This window comes from Phocoena sinus, chromosome 1 (genome assembly GCF_008692025.1).
Source record: "Phocoena sinus isolate mPhoSin1 chromosome 1, mPhoSin1.pri, whole genome shotgun sequence".
Classification (NCBI taxonomy): Eukaryota; Metazoa; Chordata; class Mammalia; order Artiodactyla; family Phocoenidae; genus Phocoena; species Phocoena sinus.
The window spans coordinates 130157177-130174186 of NC_045763.1; the positions used below are offsets into that span (position 1 = coordinate 130157177).

The 17010-nt window shown below is 35.6% G+C and overlaps 1 protein-coding gene across 1 annotated transcript in view; it reads right to left on the minus strand.

Annotated features, from left to right (window-relative positions):
* Positions 1-17010, minus strand: part of SLC9C2 (solute carrier family 9 member C2 (putative)) — a 92661-nt gene that overhangs the window by 47856 nt on the left and 27795 nt on the right. The window contains exons 11-17 of the mRNA XM_032636184.1: positions 14992-15158; positions 14290-14388; positions 10255-10352; positions 9135-9254; positions 5726-5924; positions 4835-5023; positions 2090-2239 (exon numbers count right to left, since the gene is read on the minus strand). Coding sequence (XP_032492075.1) covers positions 2090-2239; positions 4835-5023; positions 5726-5924; positions 9135-9254; positions 10255-10352; positions 14290-14388; positions 14992-15158 — 1022 coding nt within the window. The remainder of the gene's footprint in view (positions 1-2089; positions 2240-4834; positions 5024-5725; positions 5925-9134; positions 9255-10254; positions 10353-14289; positions 14389-14991; positions 15159-17010) is intronic.

A 17010-nucleotide genomic window follows, 5' to 3' on the forward strand; every position in this document is an offset into this window, starting at 1 on the left:
ATAAACTCAAAATGGATTAGAGACCTAAATGTAAGACCGGACACTATAAAGCTCTTAGAGGAAAACATAGGAAGAATACTTTTTGACATAAATCACAGCAAGATCTTTTTTGATCCACCTCCTAGAATAATGGAAATAAAAATAAACAAATGGGACCTAATGAAACTTCAAAGCTTTTGCACAGCAAAGGAAACCACAAACAAGACGAAAAACAACCCTCAGAATGGGAGAAAATATTTGCAAACGAATCAATGGACGAAGGATTAATCTTCAAAATATATAAACAGCTCATGCAGCTCAATGTTAAAAAAACAAACAACCCAATCCAAAAATGGGCAGAAGACCTAAATAGACATTTCTTCAAAGAAGACATACAGATGGCCCAGAAGCACATGAAAAGCTGCTCAACATCACTAATTATTAGAGAAATGCAAATCAAAACTACAATGAGGTATCACCTCACACCAGTTAGAAGGGGCATCATCAGAAAATCTACAAACAACAAATGCTGGAGAGGGTGTGGGGAAAAGGGCAACATCTTGCACTGTTGGTGGGAATGTAAATTGATACAGCCACTATGGAGAACAGTATGGTGGTTCCTTAAAGAACTAAAAATAGAATTACCATATGATCCAGCAATCCCACTACTGCACATGTACCCAGAGAAAACCATAATTCAAAAAGACACATGCGCCCCAATGTTTATTGCAGCACTATTTACAATAGCCAGGTCATGGAAGCAACCTAAATGCCCATCAACAGATGAATGGATTAAGAATATGTGGTACATATATACAGTGGAATATTACTTAGCCATAAAAAGGAACGAAATTGGGTCATTTGTAGAGACGTGGATGCATCTACAGACTGTCATACAGAATGAAGTAAGTCAGAAAGAGAAAAACAAATATTGTATATTAACACATATATGTGGAACCTAGAAAAATGGTACAGATGAACCGGTTTGCAGGGCAGAAATTGAGCCACAGATGTAGAGAACAAACGTATGGACACCAAGGGGGGAAAGCGATGGGGGGTGGGGGTGGGGGTGTGATGAATTGGGCGACTGGGACTGACATGTATACATTGATGTGTATAAAACTGATGACTAATAAGAACCTGTTGTTTAAAAAATAAATAAAATAAAATTCCAAAAAAAAAGAAATACACATGCATATTATTAAAATTATTATTGCCTAATAGTAGAGGAATTTAACCCAGGAGTGGTGGCTTTGGGGCTGTCTCTGGGAGATGGTAGAGTGGAGGGCTGAGACGGATAATTTTATTTCTTTTATTATATTATTTCCAAGTTGCAAAATTATGCATGAATATTTTTTACCATAAGTGTTCTGTGTGCGTGTCTGTGTCTGTATATTCAAAGACCTTACCTCTTAGGCCATGGAATTGTATACTCTAGAGCAGAAAATCATATATGAAAGTTAAAATAGCCCTTTTAGGAACGTGACTCTGCTAAATTGCAGAGGGGCCTGAAGTGGACAGACTGGTGTGAGGGAAGCTGGTTAGGAGGTGATTCATTCCACCTATGAGTTCCGAATGTGCTTACGTCCTCATCTCCCATTTGGTACTTAACTCATACTGCCTGGAAATGAGGAGGATCTTGAATGATAAAAAATAATAATAATACATACTACCACTCATGCACTCCTCAGTACCAGCATTTGAAGTTTTCACTGTCAATTCTTTGTTCTCTTTCCCTCTCTCTCCCGCCACTTCAGACCTACCCTTTCCTTAAAGCCTTATTCACGTCTCATTTCCTACATGAAGCCTATTTCAAGTGTCCTACCCTTTGAGAGTGTTACAAAGACAGACAGAATCTCTACTCAGCACTCAGAAAATAAAAACGAATAGATTTTCTTCTCTGAAGATCATAAATGAGTTTGATAATCATAGCTAAAATTTAAAGAGCAGAGACTGTTCTCTGCAGCACTTCGTATCACATAATAAACAACTGAATCCCTTTCACTTGATATAATTTACCTGTTGGGTCAAATACATGCAGAAATGGTCTTAAAAGAAATCAAGACACCTAAGTGATGTTTTCCCCAAATGACCAGTACTTGTCTCTCACCTGATTTATTGATTCTCGGCTAGAAATTTGTTTTATTAAAAACTTGGTATCCTCTTGACTTTTGACATAGCCTTTTGTAATACTATACATCAAGCTGAGGCGCTTTTTGATCTGCACATCTACAATATTCATCAGCAGTGGTATTAGTACCTGGAATAACAGAGAGAAAAAAACTGAAAATTTAATGAGGAAAAGCACCCTCTAAGGCAGATGTTCTCAAAGTGTCATTTCTAACAAGCTTGTTAGAAACACAAATGTGACGCCATTGCTGAAACACAAATTCTCAGGCCCCACTCCAGACCTGCTGAATCAGAAACTCTGGGGATGGGCCCAAAATCGGTGCTTTAACAAGTCCTCCAGGTGATTCTATGCACACTCAAGTTTGAGAGCCACTCTAAAGAAATGAAAGCTCAATGAATAACTGTTCTGTAGCTTTAAGGGGAAATCCCTACCCTGCGCTTTCCCTCATTCTCCATATCACCAGTTTTCAGGAGACAAGAGAGGTCACCCCAATAACCTGGGTGATAGTAACCAACCGAATAAATCTCTCTACACCTCAGTTTCTCCACTTGTAAGATAAGGACCTTAGGGTATCTAAGATCCTCCTTAGCTCTAAATTTCTCAAATCATAAGCTGAGGAAGGGGAGCGCAGTGACTGAGTGGGATTTTTAAATATAAACCTCCCTGGGTTCAAGTACAAGCTCTGTTACTCACCAGCTCTGTGACCTTGAGCAAGTTACTTAGTGACTCCAAGGACTCAGTGTCCTCATCTGTTCAATGAGGATAATAATACCTAAGTACCAGAATTCCAGTGGAGTGGCCCTCATGAGCAATGCAGTGAATCACAGAGACAGATGCACATCAGAACACAGGGAGGATGGTGAGGGGCCAGGTAACACAGGAGGAAGATGTGACCAGGAAAAGAACATCACAGAGAAGGAGTCACAAGAGCAGAGAAGGGACGGATTTTTTTAAAAACTGTTATTCTGGTTGTGAAACTTTGGGCAGAGGGAGAGATATTAAAGAGGATTTTTATAAAGTTTTATTCCATGATGCACTGGCACCCCCTGGGCCGATCTGAAGTAAAGGTCTCCAATATTCTTCGAAGTTTTCCAATACAGATTTGTTTCTTTTGAAAGCCACACTCTGCTGAGACTGGCTATTAGGACACCTAACTTGATAAAGTGGTGACACCTACTTCACAGGGCTCTTATAACAATTTAACTAGATAATGTAAGTAAAGTGGTCTGCACAGTTCCTGGAACATAGTAACTGCTCAGTAAACAAAAGCTAATCATGACTATATTTACTTAAATACACTCCACTGGGACTTGTCAGAGCATGTTAAACAGAAATAGCAACTAGTTCACACTTTAAATAGGGTTGACTTCCACAATAACACATCTTTAAGTCTTTATTTCACCTAGAGAGACTTTTCACAAAGTATTCCCTCTAAAATAATAATTTTACATTCATCTACATAAGATCCCTGTATAAAAACTGATTATCTAAGGACGTCTCTACCTTCCACATTAAGACTTAGCCTCATTCTACATACCCTCATTTCTAGAGTCGTTTGTATTATAATGGGTTATACCTTATGTCGACACTTGCTCTAAACTCAGCTCATAGGGAAAAACTCATAAATAAATTGTGCATACAACTCTGTAGAGTCATCCTTATGAACACTAAAGTTTGGTAACATTAATATAGAATCAAGTAAGGAACAAAAAAAGGAAGTCAACAAACACAAGTCTGGGCATTTAGACGATTTTGCCTTTAAGATCACTATAAAATTGCTTGGAGAACGGGGACTAGATGGAGGATTCTAATGTATGCCTTTTGCCGTCAGGGTTTACAGCAATGTTTATTCATATTAAGCCTCTATAACTTCAATACATACTAACAGACTTATTTGATGTAATAAGAATTAAGCAACTCAAAAATATGGAGTGGCAAGTGAAATCATCTAAAGCACCCAAGTTAAAAGCTTATATAATGCAACTGCATTGGAAAGAGAAAGGAGGCTTAAGAACGGAGACTGAAAATCTGAAGATCTACCTTCAGAATCAAAACCAGAGCCACGAAAAGAAGAAATGGTCATTGTTAAGGAGATTGAAGGCCACAGTAAAACTGAACTTCATAGGCAGTGGGGTATGTAAGTAGTGTGGGCTCTAGGGTAAATATTGTTATGCTTCTGCACAGTTAGGGCTTTATGAGCAAATTTTACTAAAACTTGAAGAACTTGTTTCTGGGTAATCCTGCTGCAGGGGCACCACTGTTTTCATTTATTCATTCAATACATAACTTATTAAGTACTTACTATATACTAGGTACCATTCTGGAGCCATAGGTTACATCAGTGACCAAAACAAAGATCCCTGCCTTGTGGAAAGCACATATAACATACAGTAAAAAAGTGATAAGTGCTACGCAGAAAAATTAAAATTTAAACAAGTGGAGGGGGACCAGAGAGATGGGTGGAACACACTGGGAGTATGGAGGGCAGGTTGCCATTTTACGTAGTGTAAAAGAAGGTCAGGGAAGACGTTCTCCATGAGAAGGTGAGATTTGAGCAATGACTTGAAGGGGGTGAGAGAGTGAACCATGCAGATACCTATAAAGAGAGGGTTCCAGGAGAAAAGACAGCTCCCTCCCTCATTTCTTTCAAAATAGTGAGGTTTCTTAATTCATTCAACAAATAGTATAGGAAAAAAAAAAGTATTTTAAAATTTGAAGTTTTACCTTGATAAGAGGAATAAATCTAATTATTCTGAAATAACCTATTATTACTGTAAACTGAATAAGAACCAAGTGGTCTGGTCTCAATCTGACAAAGTATATACAAAATATATCAACGATTCCAATAAGCATGATAAAAAATTCCAAAGTATTCCAATGTTGATGAAAATATCTGCTTTTCAAAATTGTTATCTGTTTAGAAAACATATAGAATGTACATCATTTCATAGCACTATACAATGATATGGGGAGGGGATTCTTTAAAATTAACAGTTAAATCCTCAACTACAAATAAGTTATATTCCAAAAGTTGGGTTTTAAGTCATTCATTTGAAATTCAAAAAAATCCTACATCAAAAATTATAATTTGATTCCAAATACACATAATCTATTATGAAGCTGTAATGCCAAAGAAAAGCAACGAAAAATACTAAACAGATTAATTGCAATACTATTAATTATAATTAAAGTATGTAAACAGTAATGCTGATAAGTCATCTTTGAAGCATTTATCCTAAAAAGTAGTTCTCATCTTATATTATGACAAGTAACTAGCAAACCATTTTGCTTTTATCCACTTATTTATTCTTTGCATAGTTACAGGGAGTATTTGAGGGAAACAGCAAATGTCTAGATTTTCAATTCTTTTTTGCCTGATCTTTGAGATTCTCTCCACTTTTATGATATTTCTCTTATCTGATATCCAAGACTAACTGTTTTACTGATTTCATCATTAAACTCAGAAAATTCAAAAAGATTACTAAAATTCCAGGATCCTATCAACTGTTACAACAAAAGGCTTCTAGTATCAATTATTTCCAAAAAATGACAAAAATAGATTCAAATTATCTAAACTGTTCTTTTTATAGGATATATTTCTATTTTAAACAGTACCTTCAATGCTGATTCTAACAGATATAAAAATACAAAATAGTAGTTTACTAATATCAGTGCTGACACATTTAATTCTCTTGCCATTGGCCATAGATGCATTATCATAGGACAAATGTACATTATTCGTATAATATGTCCTGCATATTCAAATTCTTCTGAAAATACAATGTGATATATAAAAATCAGAAATTTATTATTCCTGAAAAAAAAGAGATCAAATAAAATGTCAGATCACTTTAAAGGTATAACAATTAAAATCTGAAGTTCATTTGTTTAAATAAATATTAACATTAATTTGAAAAAAGATACAAATAATATGAAACAATAGCTAAGCAAAAATCTAAACCATACTTTCTAGACATAAAAATCATAAGGGAAAAAGATAAAAATATGGCTCTTGGTAATCTAGATCAGGGCTGAGGAGCTTTTTTTTTAAGTTAATGTCTTATGCTTATTATTCACCCAGGTAGAAGAAACATTTTCATTAACCTTTTCCAAAATATAGGTACTGTAAATACATATTCATTTGGGAGGGTGGCTTTTGGGGGGGGTGTTTTTCTTCCATCTTTCTTAAGATATAATTGATATACAGCACTGTATAAGTTTTAAGATATACAACATAATGGTTTGGCTTACGTACATCACAAACTGATCATCACGAGAAGTGTAGTGAACATCCATTATCTCATATAGATGCAACATTAAACAGACAGAAAATTTCTCCTTGTGATGAGAACCCTTAGGACTTACTCCCTTAACAGCTTTCATATGTAACATGCAGCAGTGTTAACTATATTCATCATGGTGTAATACATTACCTCCCTAGTACTTATTTATCTGATAAATGGAAATTGTACCTGGTGACTATTTTCATCCACTTCCCCCTCTCCCGCCCCCCACCTCTGGTAACCACAAATCTGATCTTTTTTTTCTATGGATTTGTTTGTTGGTTTGTTTTTGAAGTATGATTGACCTAGAACACTATGTTAGGTCCTGTTACACAACACACTGATTCAATATTTCTAGACCTTTTAAAATGATAACCACACTAAGTCTAGTTATGATATGTCACCATACAAAGATACTACATAGTTACTAAATATATTGCCCACACTGTACATTTCATACTGGTTACTCATTTATTTTGCAACTGGAAGCTTGTACATTTTAATTTCCCTCACTATTTCTTTCCTCCCCCGATCCTTCCCTTCTAGACACTACCTGTTTGTTCTCTGTATCTATCACTCTGTTTCTCTTTTGTTAAGTTTATTCATTTGTTTTGTTTTTTTAGAACCCACATATAAGTGAAATCATACAGTATTTGACTTTCTCTGTCTGACTTACTTCACTTAGCATAATACCATCTAAGTCCTTCCACATGGCAAATGGAAGATTTCATTCTTTTCTGGGGCTGAGTAATATTCCATTATATATATGGAATATATACATACATATTGAACCATCCTTGCATCCTTGGGACAAATCCCACTTGATCATGGTGTATGATCCTTTCAATGTATTGCTGAATTTGGTTTGCTAATATTTTGTTGAGGATTTTTGCATCTATTGATATGCTCATCAGTGATATTGGCCTGTAATTTCCTTTTTTTGTGATATCTTTGCCTGGTTTTGGTATCAGGGTAATGCTGGCTTTATAGAATGATTTCAGAAGCGTTCCTGCCTCTGCAATTTTGGGGAATAATTTGATAAGGATATGTGTTAACTCGTCTCTAAATGTTTGGTAGAATTCATCTGTGAAGCCATCTGGTCCTGGAATTTTGTTTGTTGGGAGTTTTAAAATTACTGATTCAATTTCAGTACTGGTAATTGGTCTGTTCATATTTTCTACTTCTTCCTGCTACAGTCTTGGGAGATCGTACCTTTCTAAGAATTTGTCCATTTCTTCTATCTTATTGGCATATAACTGTAGTACTCTCTTGTGATCCTTTGTATCTCAGTGATTTCAGTTGTAACTTCTTTTTCATCTGATTTTATTGATTTGGGCCCTCTCTTTTTCTTGGTGAGTCGGGCTGAAGGTTTATCAATTTTATTTATTTTTTCCAAGAACCAGCTCTTAGTTTCGTTTATCTATTCTATTGTTTTTTAGTCTCTCTTTCACTTATTTCTGCTCTGATATTTATGATTTCTTCCTTTCTATTAACTAAGGGCTTTGTTTGTTCTTCTTTTTCTAGCTCCTTTAGGTGTAAGGTTGGATTGTTTGTTTGAGATTTGTCTGGAGAGCATTTTCTAAAATCAAGGCTAATCACACATAGGAACAATGCAAAAATTCATACATCAAAAGCAAGAAACAAATTAATTTAGAGAAAAACATCAACACTGCTTAAAATTAGGAACAGAATGAAATATTCAATATTACTATGACATTTAAAAAATTTTTTTCTATTCATCTAAAGTAGAAGCTGACAAAAAGAGGTTACTTGGATATATGTCAAGATCCTAGGGTTTTAAATTTTTATATTTTTCTGTAAACTTAATAAATGGAAGAAAGTAAAAAATTATCATAATTTGTTATGAAAAGCATGTTAACACCCACTTAAAATTTATTAGCATTAATGGTCCCAGTATTTTCTCATTTGACATCTTTTTTTTTTTTTTTGCAGTACGCAGGCCTCTCACTGTTATGGCCTCTCCCGTTGGGGAGCACAGGCTCCAGATGCGCAGGCCCAGCAGCCATGGCTCATGGGCCCAGCCGCTCCACGGCATGTGGGATCTTCCCGGACCGGGGCACAAACCCATGTCCCCTGCATCAGCAGGCTGACTCTCAACCACTGCACCACCAGGGAAGCCCTGACATCTTTTGTTAGTAGAAAAACCTTGTCTTTCTGCTCTAAAAAGTATATAAGCTCACAACTTATATAACAAAACAAAGAGTCTACACAAGTTAAGAAAAATCTGTATCTTGCATTATTTTGGACATTGGTCATAATTATTATTAAGGCCATGCTGTGTTTTTCCTAATTATAGACATCAACAGAACTATCCCATGGCACAGATGAAATTAAGTTGAGAGCTAGATCTAGTCTTTGAGTTTGCTATTTCTCACCCCTGCTCATCCCAGAAGAATACCAGAAGAATATGAAAGAAGTCCAACATGTAATGTGACCCTAAGACATGGTAATTAAAACTTGAAGAATCCAAATATACCATCCTTTTCATCTTTTTTCCACCCACTCTAATAGAGGTGCCAATGAAATTGGTAAAACAGAATGGAGAAAGAGAAGCAAGCACTTTGTTCCTTTTGCACTCAATCAATAAGACTTGACTATAATATTAGTTGGGTTTTGTTTGTTTGTTTTTTTTTTTAGGGAAGATCAAAGTAATCTATTCTGACAATGTAGAAAAGGTCATATTTTCAAGTACATTGCTATTAAAGGTTCACAGTACTTACCCATATAGAAAAAGAGGTGTCTTATCTTCATGATATTCCAAGAAAGTTAATATGTTTTTAAACTTCATAAGCCAACTTCTAGCTCTTACATAAGTTGAAACATCATAAATACTCATGAATCTAATAGAGAAAAATATACACACGTGTTATAATGAAAAGCAAGTGCTATACCTCTGGGTAATATAAAACAGAAAGTTATACTAAACATAAATGTAATATGGGTTTATTAAATATGCCTCTGTATCCATCCACCTACCCCCCCATGGTCACAGAACAGAAACATTTTTAGTGGGAGATTCCTGCTGTCCATGTTCCTGGAACTATCTGTGACCTGAGGTAGAACATAATTAAAACTTCAGAATCCAACTCTTTGGGGTTTAGAATCAAGCTTCCTTTTGTCATGCCTTGACTAGCCCAAGATTCTCCAAGGCCCTGAAGTCTCTGTCCTTCCCAAACTTTATTTAGGAATTGATGCTACATCTCCCAGATATATTACCAGGCTGCTGAAATGTTAACTATCACCCAGACAGAATCTCCTATCACTGTTGCCCCACAGGTTTGTCTTAGACCATCCATTATCTAATGTTTCAGGACTGTAACGAGATATCAATATATCTCTAAGATACTGAGCTTTTCCCATCATATTTAATTGCATCTATCAGTTCCATGGGTTGGATCAATTCCTCCAGATCCTATGATCTTATTCCACCCCAGAGAGCAGTTTAATGGCAGGCTCCAGGCCTCCTTACTTCCCCTGTGCAGTAATTTAGTAAATATGATATAAAGACAAAATAATTATCACCATAATTAAAACTATATGGGTTCTTTTTCATGGCTCCCCTTGTCACTCATATAATTGCTCTGTAGTCAAATCTTCCTCCAGAAACTCCCAATGTCATCAAAGTTATGAATTTTCAGGGAGAAAAATATAAACAAGAAAAATAGGAAGTAAAATAGAAAAGTAAAGTGAAGTAAAATAGGAAGTAGATGGATGGATGGATGGACAGACAGATAAGATAAAAAGATTGATCAATCTGGACACTGAACTCTCAGTTTGTTCATTCTCTATCACATACCCATTCAATTTTGGAAATATCAGTTAAAGAAGTATTACACTTACTTTCCTTGGATGTGGCAATAGCTTTTGGTTGCACCAATTAATGTCCGGGCTGCCTCTACACTGAGGACTCCGTCATTACACTGTTTTTCAAAGCTACTCTAAACATACAATTTTAAATAAAAATTACAAAGGACCAAAACATTAATGTAATGTACTCTGCTTGACCTTTACATACCCCTCACTATTATTATTGAACTCAATATATGAAAATATACTATTCAAAAACTTCTAGAGCAAGAACTAAATTTCATTCAATTTAAATATTTACAGAATATTCCATTTTTGCAAAGTACTCTCTCAGGAAACTCAAAATCTATACAACTCAAAGAGTTTACTTCAGATGTTCAACATCACTAATTATTAGAGAAATGCAAATCTAAACCACAATGAAGTATCCCCTTGTACTGGTCAGAATGGCTATCATCAAAAAGGCTACAAATAATAAATGCTGGAGAGAGTGTGGAGAAAACAGAACCCTTGTACGCTGTTGGTAGGAAATGTAAACTGGTGCATCCACTAGGGAGAACAGTATGAGGTTCCTTAAAAAAACTAAAAATAGAGCTACCATATGATCTAGCAATCCTACTTCTGGGTATATATCCAAAAAAAAAACCCCCAAAACTCTAATTCAAAAAGATACATGCACCTCAACGTTCATAGCAGCACTATTTACAATAGCCAAGACATAGAAACAACCCAAGTGCCCATCAACAGACAACTGGCTTAAGAAGATGTGGCATATATATATATATATATATATATATGAATATTACTCAGCCATAAAAAAGAATGAAATATGCCATTTGCAGCAACATGGATGGACCTAGAGATTACCATACTAAGTGAAGTAAGTTAGACAAATATTATATCACTTATATGTGGAATCTAAAAGATAATACATATGAGTCTATACATAAAACGGAAACAGACTCACAGACACAGAAAACAAACTTACGGTTACCAAAAAGGAAAGGTGGGGAGGACAAATTAGGGGTATGGGATTAACAGATACAAACGACTATACATAAAATATACGCAATAAGGACTTACTGTATAGCAAAGGGAATTATAGTTAACATCTTATAATAACCTACAATGGAATATAATCTGAAAAAAAACTGAAACACTATGCTGTATGCCTGAAACTAACACAATATTGTAAATCAAATATATTTCTATTTTTTTAGAAAAGGTAACATGGAATGGGTCATTAAATGGGATTGTTCATTTAAAAAGTAAATGTGGGGGCTTCCCTGGTGGTGCAGTGGTTGAGAGTCTGCCTGCCGATGCAGGGGACACGGGTTCGTGCCCTGGTCCGGGAAGATCCCACATGCCGCCGAGCAGCTGGGCCCGTGAGCCATGGCCAATGAGCCTGCGCGTCCGGAGCCTGTGCTCCGCAACGGGAGAGGCCACAACAGTAAGAGGGCCGTGTACCGCAAAAAAAAAAAAAAAAAAAAGTAAATGTGGTAGGTCATTAGAACAATGGTCCCAATGTAGCATGCCTTTCCCATGCCTCTTTGTAACTAACACTGCTGCTCCTTCCTTCAAAGGTGGGGTCTTCTTCACTCATTGAATCTGGGCTAGCTTTGTGATTTACTTTAACTAATAGAACAGGGGTAAAAGTGATGTTATTCAATTTCCAGAGCCTAGGAGATACAGAGGGCTTGCAGCTTGTCCTCTCACCCTGTTGGAACCCAGAGACCACCATGTAGTAAAGGAGCCCAGTTCACTCTACTGGAAGATAGGAAGCCATGTGGAGGAGAACCAAAGTGCCTTTAGTCTACCCTCTCAAGCAGACTAAAGGCTTTCTCAGACTCATATTGTCTGACATGTGGCCTGTATGAAAAGGAATTGCAGAGTAGAGTGGACTACAATGAGACTCATTGAAAACACATGAGTTTTTAAGGAAACTATCAGATTGGACTAAAAAAGACAGTACGAGTTCTAAATAAATAGGAATTTCCATTTCTACTGGCAGAAATCAGTCTGAGAAGGTTACTCAGCCACAAACATGGATTATTTCCTATGAAAATGTAGAGAATGGGGAGAACTGGGACATATGCCCATCTGGATTTCAGAATTGCCAAGGACCAGTAATTAATCAGTGCTTCCTGTTCTTCCCCTTCTTGAACAGAGGTGTCTCTTGATCACCACTGAATGTTGTGGGTGGAGGTGGGGGAGACAGATAACTTCTCTTCTTAGTCCACAGGTCTCTGGATCAAGAGGAATCATACTTAAGGAGATACAACCAAGAAGCCTCAGCAGACTTAGACTAAATGCACATTATGAGATACTGGACTTTGAATCTGATACCATAATAGGATGAAGGCTTGCCAGGGTTCAGGGCAGGCACGCAGTGTCTTAGAAAAAGATGAGTGTGTTTTGCTTCGTAGGAGGGGTAAAAATATTTGTGGCCAGTGTGTGGAACGTGGTACATTAAATATGGTCACAAATTCTTTGCATCTCTTACCTTCGCGAGGTTGAATCTACTGTCCCAAGTCTCAAATTAAAGTGGCTTCATTCCCAAGTCTGGTAGTAGGGTACTGACTCTCAGCTGTATGCCTCAGGTTACTTCTATGTGGCCTCTCATTCTTCAGAGGCTAGGCCAGCTTCCTCACATGACAATCTCAGGGTGGTATTCAAAGTGGAAGAAGGGGGAAATTGCAAATCTCCTCAAGGCCTAGGCTCCAGTACATGCCCAAAGTCCTTTTGCTACATTGTACTGGTCAAAACAAGTCACAAGAACACCCAAATTTAATGGTGGGGAGGGATATAGACACCACCTCTTAATAGGAGGTCTTACAAAGAATTTGTGACCATACTTTACCTCTCTGGGTAAGAGCCTTTCAAATTCTGAGAACATTTTAAATTAAGTATAGAAATGTTTTTAAAATGAAAATATAGTGTTAATATTTTTGTATTAAGAAGAAATATGTTCTTCAACAGAAAAAACAAAAGGAGGAATTTATAGATTAAAAGAGACAAAGTACATATTCATTCATTGCAATACGTGATTTTACTGAAATGCAATTTAAAAATATAAACTGTGAAAATACGCATTGATCACATTTATGAGATAATTGGAAATTTGATCATTGACCCAATATTTGATGTTATTAAGGAATTATTAATTTTTAGGTACAATATTAGTATTTTACTATGTTTTTAAAAAGACCAAATTTAAAAATTTTAAAAAGACTGAATTTTAAAAATTTAGAGATACATACTGAAATATTTGCAGATGAAATGATATAATATCTGGGATTTGTTTCTAAATAATATGGAAGATGGAGGAGTGAATGAGGGTGCAGATGGGGCACAGTTGGTCATGTGTGGATGGTTTTTAAGGCTGAGTGATGGGTACTTGGGAGTTCATTACACTATTTTATCTACCTTTGTATATTTTAGAAATTCTTCATAATAATAAGTTCTAAAATGAAAGTAAAAAAGAAGGATTCTGGGCATAACGAGTATTTTATATACTTGTAAAACTGAATAAAATTTGTACTATTAGAATAAAACCCCAATTTTAAATGTGCAATTTGATAAGTTGATTTAAACTTGATTTTACCTAGTAATCTTCCTACGTTTATAACATTTAAATATTAAATTGTAAATATTTTAAGAGAATTTTGCTTCATTAGATTTATTTTAACTCATTAGATTTACAAGAGTTAAATAAGCACTTGAGAGAATATTGTATAAGAGGAACTCAAATATGTTAAATGTACAAAAGCAGTTTCAAATATTTGAAGATTTTAATTAAGTATGTAAATGGCACCAAACATTATTCAAAGACTCCCCAAAAGTGAACTGTTAAAATTAGCTAGACTTAGAAATAGAATAACATTTGTGACTTGAATTTAAATCCTAAGAGATTTCTTTTATTTTTTAACTTCCATAAATCAAACATAAATTTTAACAACCAATCAAAAGATGAAAAAAAATCTAGTCACCTGAAAACCATACATAAGAATTAAAAGCATTGCAAGAATAATAAATAAATAAAAAGCAGATTATGTGAAGGGTACCAACCATTTGTATTATAGCTACATGCAATCTGGCCTCTTCTATTAAAACTTCATCTGTTGGGGACTCCTCCTTCACTTTTTTATCACATGAAACATGAGGAAACTGAACAGTATCAGACTACGTTTAAAAACACACAGAGATAAAGTTACAAATAAGTAAAAATGATTAGGAGCTGTCAAATACTTCGCTCAACCAAGATTCCAATAACTCGAATCAGAATCGCTAAAATAAAGGGGTGTATAAGTGAAAAATGTTCTCCATATTAGAGATGCTGCTTTCAATTGTGGCGCAGTAACTATTCATTTGGGGAGATTTAGAAGCCAAATTCTTCCCCAAGCTAGTTGTATGCTTGACTGCTCTCTGGAGCAGCCTGTTTTCTGCTTTTGATAGTACTTATACAGGGAGAGATCTCTCACTTCCTCAACCAGTTGGAAACATCACCCTGGCAGCGGCCATTCATAGTTACTCAATCAGCCAGTTTGTAAAAACACCAGTTCTCCTGTATTTGGTAAATAAGGCTAGATCACCAACACATTCTCTTTAGAGACAGAATTCAAACTATTTTGCCAATATAGCAAAGCTAGTAAATGTATCTCCCTTCAGTATCCTGACATACAACTAGCAGAATCAAGTTTTTTATAATAAACTAAAGAAAAAGGCAGGCCAGAAAGAGAAAGGACTATTTTTTGCCAGGTATCAACTCACAGGAATGATATATTCAATCTTTGTTTTTTCTTCTACTAAGGTCCAGTTAACATTTGTCAAAATTTTTTCTGTTTTAAATAAAGTTATTCTGTTCTGTATTATCTCCTGGATGTGCTTAATGGCATTTTGCATGGCCATTTGTCTTGGAAGGGAGATGGCACACAAACCTGTGACAAAGAAAAGGAAGGGCCTTAATAAAATACAGTGAAGACTGCACAGGGAAGAGACATGTTGCATAATGTAGTGAAATCTTGGCATCACTTGCATAGCCAAACCAGAGTACTTAGAGCAAGGACAACTATTTGTCCAAAATTTTCCAGAAAATTACCCAACTATCCATTTCCTTTTGGCTGTACAGCTCAACTTTTTCTGACTCAAGTGCTAAAGAATATCTTCTTAGTTTCTTTTTGTTCCCTATAGCTAGAAACATGACTCACTATTTAAAGGCATCCAATCAGTATTTCTCCAAGTATGGAAAGCTACCTGTGTCTACAGGTAAAGGAGCTGCCTATTAAATTACGCAAATTCCTGAGCTTTACGCCATGTCTGGAGAATCAGAGTGGCCTGGGAATTTGCATTTTAACAACTTCTCCAACTGATTCTTATACATAATAAAATTTAATGGCCACTGCAATAGAGATCCCTCAAATTTAACATCTCTGTTTCCTGGCCAGCAAATCTACATGTCCAAAACTTGTAGCAGTTTGTATCATCTTGAAGTATCAATTTGAAGTTTTAGATACGAGGCTTGCTTACCAAAAAGAAGAATTTAATTAGTGAGTGAGCTTAGTCTACTCATTCAGAATTCCATCTCAATAAAACTGTTCTCAATAAACAACAAGGTTCTACTGTATAGCACAGGGAAATATATTCAATATCCTGTGATAAACCATAATGGAATAGAAGATAAAAAAAGAATGTATACATATGTATAACTGAATCACTGCTGTACAGCTGAAACTAACAAAACATTGTAAATCAACTACACGTCAATTAAATAGATAAATAAATAATAAAACTGTTCTCTCTGCATAATTGCATATAAGATGTCTCATAAAGAGTTTTAAATGTTTCTAAATGTTTCAGTTTAACTTTATTGCATTCTCTACAGGACACTGTGGTGGCTGTATTTCAAATTTTCAGGGATTCAAAAAGGTTTGTAACCATATCCCTCTCAGTTCTCTATGGTCCAGAGCAAAGATGCATCTGACTGCCATGCTAAAGAGTTAGAACGTATCAGCTTTGGATTTAAAATTTCCATGGCTGAGAGCACACAAGGAGAAAGTTTATTCATTTGCCTAATTACATCCCACCCATTAGGATGGAGCAACGGCCACTTTCCAGTTGCTCTGGGGAAACATGAGTATAAGTGGACCACTCGATGGCACCAGTACATTTGAACAAACTCCTGTGTTTAAGATGATCCTGGAAGAATATGAGGATAGATCTCTCTCTCTTTTTTTAAAAAAATATTATTGAAGTAGAGTTCATTTCCAATGTTGTGTTTAATTCCTGCAGTACACCAAAGTGACTCAGTGAGATATATATATATATATAGATAGATAGATAGATAGATAGATATATGTGTGTGTGTATATATACACACACACATATATATATATATATTCTTCATCTTCTTTTCCATTATGGTTTAACACAGGATACTGAATATAGTTCCCTGTGCTATACAGTTGGACCTTGTTGTTTATCCATCCTATATGTAATGGATTGCATCTGCTAATCCCAAATTCCTAGTCCTCTCCCCTACTCCCTTCCCCCTTGGCAACCACAGGTCTGTTCTCTATATCTGTCAATCTGTTTTTGTTTTGTAGATATGTTCATTTGTGTCATATTTTAGATTCCACATATAAGTGATAGCATATGGAATTTGTCTTTCTCCTTCTGACTTACTTCGCTTAGTATGATAATCTCTAGGTCCAGAGGATGAATCTCTTAAAAGCATTAGACAAGATGGAAGAAGTTGGTCTGAAACTCTTCCTGATAAAACACAATTTTGTC